The 7,528-nt window shown below is 50.0% G+C and overlaps 1 protein-coding gene across 1 annotated transcript; it reads left to right on the top strand.

The window, feature by feature from the left end:
* The first annotated feature begins 827 nt into the window (after window positions 1-827).
* Window positions 828-6,033, top strand: ZNF691 (zinc finger protein 691). The gene is made up of 2 exons (XM_084786841.1): window positions 828-885; window positions 4,550-6,033. The coding sequence occupies exon 2, from the start codon at window positions 4,559-4,561 to the stop codon at window positions 5,408-5,410; it is 852 nt and encodes a 283-aa protein (XP_084642967.1). The 5' UTR covers window positions 828-885; window positions 4,550-4,558; the 3' UTR covers window positions 5,411-6,033.
* Window positions 6,034-7,528: the final 1,495 nt, after the last annotated feature.

Here is a 7,528-nt window from a genome sequence, read left to right as displayed (position 1 = left end):
TGTGTGTGTGTACTCCAGGAGGCCAGAAGAGGGCATTGGATCCCTTGGCTCTGGAGTTACAAGTGATTGTAAGCTGCCTGGTGTGGATGCTATGAATCAAACCCAGGTCCCCTGAAAGTGCTATAAATGCTTTTAACCAATGGTCCACCGCTAGCCCTCAAGATTTTCCAGCTCTAAAGACAAGCATTGAAAGACCATGAAAACAGGAAACGCTTGTAGTTAGCTTACACATCAATTAATCTTTATCCTCCTTATCTTGCAAGCTCTTAGTCTTTATTGTTTTTCAAAATAAAACCCAAAATCCAGCTCTGGATAACTTACTGGGCTATTGTATTCAGATTGATGAGAGATTGTGGGGTTAACAGAGGATCACGTAGGACGCATAAAAATCCCTATGCTGGGCCACAGGCCGACCTGGCTGGAGGTCAGTCCTTGCATTGGGGGGAACACTTAGCTTCTCGGACAAAGAGATCGGATTACTTTATCTTTAAACTTCTTTCCAGGTACATGCTCTTTTATTTCTAACCTATAAACATTAAATGAAGTGCGAGGTTTCTATCGAGGTCCATCATTTAAAAAGAGAAAAGAAACCTGATGACTTTAGAAATGAAGTTTCACAGCTGTGTTCTGAAGTGGGCAAACGGCTTTAGCGAAGCAAACCGCCTCCGGACTACAACTCCCAGCATGCCGCGCCCTAGGCCAATGTTTATTGGCCATCCCGCCTAGGTCTCTGAAGCGTGGCAGTTAGAATAGCCAGTAGAAAGGAAGAATGTTCCTAAGACCCAATCCTAAAGCTGGGAAGGCGGGTCCTCTCCGGGTTCCGGCTCCGGCTTCTTACCCCGCCCACCGAGGCGGCGCTGTCCCTGACCGAGCTGCGGGAGCGAGGTGGGTTGCTGCAGTGTTGAGGTGACGTGGGGGGGAGGCGGACGCGACGCGCGGGGCGCTTTGCTCTCGCGGACGCCTTGGAAGCTGCTGTTTTGCTCAGCCGGCTTCAGAGGCCGCAAAGGGCCGTGTGTCCCTCCGCTGCGATCCTGTCTGAGTCCTCGGACGGCCCAGCCTTACTCCCCTCCCTCCCTTACTGTTGGCCTTGGACCACTCCATGTTCCTCCCACACACGGCGCCTTTAGGGTTGCCCCTTGTGTTCTTCCACTTCCAGCCCCAAAGCCCATCGACAGCTCCAAGCCCAGCCCCGGTCCTTCGGGAAGCTATACCCTGACTCCTCCAGCTTGCCCCTGCCCTCCCCACTCAGCCAGCCTCTTTGGACACTGCTGCTACCTCTGTCCCCTTTCCCTGACCACCTCAGATTCCTTTGATGTTCCATCTCTGACCCGCTATGTAGCTCCCGTGGTTTTCTACCCCTTGTCCCTGGTCCTTCCAAGTTACTCCCTCCCCCGCGTCCCCCGGTGCCCTTGACTTGTACCCAGATCTAGAACTTTAATCTTTCAGACCACAACTTGGCCTCTCCCCTCTAATCCAGGCTCTCGTCCTTTTCGTCATCTGTGACCATCAAGCCTCATCTTCTTGCCTCGTTCTTAGAACTGGTCCCTCTGCACTCTTGCTCCCGACTCTGTGCGAAAGAGCTCCTGGGCAGAAAACCCAATATGCGCTAGGTCTCTTCTCCCTCAGACCTTTGAAAAGCAATGTCAGTATGGCTTTGCATTTTAGCTGCGTTGCCTTTCCAGTCAGCAACGGGCTCCCTGTCCCTGCCAGTGTTGGTCTTGCTCATAGGTCCATCTTGCGGCTCATAGTTCAAATACCTCGTCTTCCGTGGAGCCGCTTCCCTGCCCCTTTCAGAGAAATGTCTGTGTGCGTCCTAGCTGCTGTAGCACCTTTTCCTTTTAGGCTTTTTCTCCCTCCAGTACTCGTGGACTGGTTAAAGCCTCAGCTTTGCAGGGGTGAGCATCGGCTGCAGTTTTTGCCACTTACTATGTGCTCTTGGGCAAGTGACTTAATTCCTCCGCGTGTCAGTTTCACCATTTCTAAAATAAGTATAAAAAAGGACTAATTGCTCCAGGTGTAATGGCATATGCCTTTGATCCCAGCCCTCGGGAGGGAGGCAGAGGCATAAAAATGAATTGAGATGCGTTAATGCATATGGAGCGCTCAGACCTAGGCCCAGTGCTTTGTGGGACCTTTAAAAAATGTTGACTATTACTGTGTAATGTGGCCTGTGCAGGGTTGGGCCGGGAAGAGCGGACACACACTGTCTAGTCCCTGGAACTTAACCTTTTGTATTGTGTTAAGGCATGGTCACTAGTGTCTTTACCTACTGAGTCGTTTTTCCAGGTCAGTTTTAAAAAATGCATTATGTGTATGTGTGTGCACCTGAGTATATGTGTGTGCAGCACATGTGTGCCTGTAGAGACCAGAATAGGGCATTAGAACTGAATTTGGTTGCTCTGGAAGAGTAGCAAGTGCTTTTTTTTTTCCTTTCTTTTTGGTTTTTTGAGACAAGGTTTTTGTTTTGTGTGTGTGTGTGTGTGTGTGTGTGTGTGTGTGTGTGTGTGTGTGTATGTGTGTGTGTGTAGCTCTGGCTGTCCTGGACTTGCTTTGTAGACCAGGCGGGCCTTGAACTCACAGAGATCTGCCTGCCTCTGCCTCCTTGAGTGCTGGGATTACTGGTCTGTGCCACCACTGTATCAAGTGCTCTTAACCACTAAGCCAAGTCTCTAGCCTCCAACTTAGTCTTTTAAAATTTTTATTTATTTATTTTACGCTTTTGAGAGGGAGCCTCGTTTTATGGCACTGGCTGTTCTGGAACTCACTATGTAGACTTTGGACACACAGACATCTGCCTGCCTCTGCCTCCCAATGGTGAGATTTAAGGCATGTGCCACTATGCCTAGAAGTCTTTTTACTCTTAGATTTACCCAGCATTTAGCCCTGGATAGAGATTTGGTAAGTTATAAGGTCTCAGCAGATTTAAAAGAGAATTGGCAGGCTGGAGAGATGGCTCAGTGGTTAAGAGCACCGCCTGCTTTTCCAAAGGACCCGGGTTCAACTCCCAGCACCACATGGCAGCTCACACCTGTCTGTAACTCCAGTTCCAAGGGATCTGACATCTTCACACTAATGCACATAAAATTAAATAAGCTGTTAAAAAAAGGGGGGGAGAATTGGCATGTTGGTATGTGCTTCTAAATCCAGCACTCAGGAGGCAAAAGCAAATGGATCTCTGAGTTCAAGGCTAGCCTGGTCTAAATAGAGACCAGGTCAGTCACAGTTACATAGGGAAACCACACACACACACACACACACACACACACATATATATATATATATTTTTTTTTTTTTAAAGTGGAAGCCACATAACTTTTTTTCCCCCCGAGACAGGGCTTCTCTGTGTAGCCTTGGCTGTCCTGGATTCATTTTGTAGACCAGGCTGGCCTCGAACTCACTGTGATCCACCTGCCTCTGTCTCCTAAGTGCTAGGATTAAAGGTGTGTGTCACCACCACCCGGCTGCTACATAACTTCTTGTATATTGACCCTAAAGTCCTAGGTAGAGTCAACTGGGGCAGAGATTAAAGTTCTTATCCATTTTTTCTCTCTCATTCAGAAAAACATTTGAGCACCAGCCTTGTGCTGCAGAAAGTTGCTACAGTGAACCCATCCCTAAAGTTGCTTATAAATGACTATTGAGAACCTATGTGTGAGAAAGTAGTTACACAAACAAGCACAGCTTCTGTTACAGAGGAGAATGTAGGCACGCATCAGAAGATTGCTAAGGAACCTTAGCAGTGGGTGAGAGAAGCCACAGAGAGCATGACAAACATTCTGGATATACTTGCTGGCCTTGAATTGAGTTCACTGTATGTGTTTGTGTGGTGTGTCTATTTTGTGTGGCTGTGTCTGATACGGGTACATATGTGGTCTGTATGGCTGGTGTCAGTGTGTTGGCTGTATGTGTGGTATGGATCGCTGATGTCACTGTGTTTGGTGATGTGTATGGTGTGGTAGATGGTAGCTGAATGTGTTTGGGGTGAGTGTAGCTGTGCCACTTAAAACTATAGCTGTGTGTGTATATGAGTCTGTGTGATGCTGTGTGCAGAAGCTGGCACTGATCCACAATGACAGATAGAGCTCAAGCCCAGCAGGAGGCCTGGGTATCCAATTGGTGGCTTGTGGAAAGGTCTAGAAAGGAACAGGTCAGCAGAGTGTTGGGCCTTTACGTGACCACTTCTAGTTATTTATGTTCATCTCAGCGTCAGTGAGTAGATGGCTGCCTGACAGGAGAAGCCGATTCATCTCTGAGTGGAAGCACCTTTGCTTTCTTACAAACTATAGCCTAGCATGCCATTGCTTGGTGGCATTAAGAACAGTGGCATTCCAATTGCACAGACCGCATCTGCTATGGTGGGTAGCCTTAAATGTCTGGGAAAGTTTGTCGCTTGGAATTTAAGGCGTAAATAAAGGCTTTCTGTGAGTATTCCAGTTATTTGAGGTTATCCCTGGGAGGTATACCCTGTGTCAACCCGAATGCAAGATTGCCTGCGGTCTGACGGCCTGATACAAGCAGTAAAGGTGCTGAACACTGTGTTCGTTCTCAGGGTTCGGAGATGGGCAGTGAGAAGGAGCCGAGGCCAGAAGCACACCTGCCTGAGGAAGGGGAAGGGCGGATGCCTTGGAGAGTGGATGGCTCCGAGGGTTCTCAGATCGCATCTGAGGAGGGACATGGCCAGGAGAGCCTGTCGCAGGGGCTCCAAGGGACACATCCAGAAAAGCCATGGCTGAAAGTCCCTGCCCAGGCTGGAGGCCCTGGGGACCCCATTACATTTTCGAGCCCAGAGGCATATGGGAAGCCTTTCATATGTGTGCAGTGTGGCAAAACCTTCCACAATACCTCCAACCTCAGAACACACCAGCGGATCCACACTGGCGAGAAGCCGTACAAGTGTTCAGAGTGTGGCAAGAGCTTCTCCCGAAGCTCCAACCGCATCCGGCACGAGCGGATCCACCTGGAAGAGAAGCACTACCAGTGTGCCAGGTGCCAGGAGAGTTTCCGGCGGCGCTCGGACCTCACCACACACCAGCAAGATCACCTAGGCGAGCGGCCACACCGCTGTGACATTTGTGGCAAGAGCTTCGGTCAGAGCGCCACGCTGGCCGTACATCGCCGAACCCACTTGGAGCCAGCACCTTACATCTGCTGTGAGTGCGGGAAGAGCTTCAGCAACAGCTCCAGCTTCGGGGTACACCACCGTACCCACACTGGCGAGAGGCCTTATGAGTGTACTGAGTGTGGGCGGACTTTCAGTGATATCTCCAACTTCGGTGCACACCAGAGAACGCACAGAGGGGAGAAGCCGTACCGGTGCACCCTGTGCGGGAAACACTTCTCCCGGAGCTCCAACCTCATCCGCCACCAGAAAACACACTTGGGCGAGCAGGATGAGAAAGATTTTAGCTAAAGGAGAGCCCTGCTTAGAGAGGGAGGGAGGGAGAGCATATAGCCCACCTTGATGGGACAGTGAGGCCTTTAGTACCTGCTGTGGCCGCCTGGACTACAAACTCTTCACTCTGTGGAGCTGTCCCTTGTTGCCTTTGAAGTCCGGAAACCCTGAGAAGAGACCAAGTATAATCCCGCCTCTTCCCGGTAGTTTCTTGCCTTGGAAAATGAGAGTGCCCAGTCTTCTTCACTTCCTCAGGGTGCGGGGAAGTGTGATAGGCGCAGGACATGCTCTTGTCATTGGAGCATCTGTCCCCTGGCTTGGGAGTAGTACCCAAGATGGTGTCACTGTCTGTAGGTGCTCCAAGGTTGTCAAGCTTCAGCACACCGCTGCAGTGGCCTGAGTTCCTACCTGCTGTGCCTCATCCTGTGTCAGCTTCTAGAGCGCTAGGCTGGGAGGCGTGGCGCTCCTATTGAAGGGGCCTCTTCCCGTCTGAGAAGAGGCTAGTGGTCCTTCAGTAGGAATGAAGAGGAAGCCTCAGGGATCCACGACCCAGGGACCCCCATGTCTGGTACCTCTTTTTTTCACTTCAACTTGCGTTTGTCTCCTTGGCAATTACCAGTAAAAGACTTCATTGAAAAGGACCTGTGTACTTATTTGGGGATGTGGGGAGCTGAGGAGGTTGTTCCAGTGCAGGGATTCTGCAAGGGAGTTCAGTTCTGAGAGGAAAAGGATGAGCCTCTGGAGCCTTTAAAGGGGACAGGGAAAGGAAATGAGTCACTGAACATCCACTGGAGGCTGTTGGTTGGACATGCCATTCGTTTTCTCCCTTGGTTGCCACAGAAACCCTCAAGGGCAGAAGATGAAACAATCCAAAGGAAGGTCAGCAGTGGGTGTGTGGTGGGGCCTTTTCACATAAACCTTGTTGGCCTCTGGAGGAGGCTAGTCTAGTAGTTTGTCTGCATGTATGCCTACACACCAGAAGAGGGCACCAGACCTCATTACAGATGCTTGTGAGCCACCGTGTGGTTGCTGGGGGTTGATTAACCTCTGAACCGTCTCTCCAGCCCTAGCATGGCCTCTTGATACAACCTTGACCTCATTGCTTTCTGAAGTCGTATCAAGATGAGGACCTTTTAAACCCCAGACTACTGACTGAGCGCTTTTGTGGCTAGGAAGAATGGCAGTGCGAGGGAGTAGGGGGTTGGGAGTGGGTAATATAAAACCTGCTCCTCCTCCTCTTCCTCCTCCTCTTCCTCCTCCTCTTCCTCCTCCTCTTCCTCCTCCTCTTCCTCCTTCTTTTTAGTTTTTTGAGACAGGATTTCTCTCTGTAGCCCTGGCTGTCCTGGACTCACTTTGTACACCAGGCTGGCCTTGAACTCACGGTGATCCTTCTGCCTCTGCCTCCCTGAGTGCTGGGATAAAAATTCTTAAAGCCCAGGATGGCGGTGTGCTGTTAGTAGCAGTCGATTCGTCCCTAGGGCTTGGAATGTAACGCTGCCTGGTTTCCTGTCCTGATTTAGGCCTGGCTTCACATGCCAGTTTCTCGCATGGAAGGTTAGTGTTCACCCAGCTTTCCTTTATCAAACAAGCCACCCACTCCTTTCTCTTCTGTTAATCTGGGGCGGTGCCTTCCTGGATAAGGACTCCAATTACCAGAATGTGATCTTGGCACCAGAGTTGACGTTGGTATGGCCCCATGGCTTGACTTAGTAGATGGGGACCCTGCCACTCAGCCTGGATGGGATTTATCAGGAACTTTACACTCATATGAATTCTCACAGGCACCTTGGGAGGTAAAAATGTATCCACATTTCACCTACATGGGCATAGTGCCAGAGGCAGTGACTTGTCCAATATAATGGAGGCCATAAATGTCATGACAGCATATTAGTTCTACTGCCCAATGCTTGTAAATGTGATTTAAACTGTAGTAGACAGGGCTGGCAAGATGCTTCAGTGAGGAGCTTGCTCCCAAGCCTGATGACCTGAGTTTGACCCCCAGGACCCACATGGTAGAAGGAGAGAGAGGAGTCCCATACATTGCCCTCTGACCTCATGCATACCATGGCACTTGTGTACACACAGAGTAGGTAAATGTAACTTAATAAATGGAAGCTTTAGAAGAAGTCTCAGATG

This window comes from Acomys minous (assembly GCF_964271855.1).
Source record: "Acomys minous genome assembly, chromosome: 6".
Lineage (NCBI taxonomy): Eukaryota > Metazoa > Chordata > Mammalia > Rodentia > Muridae > Acomys > Acomys minous.
This window is presented reverse-complemented; position numbering and strand designations above follow the sequence as displayed.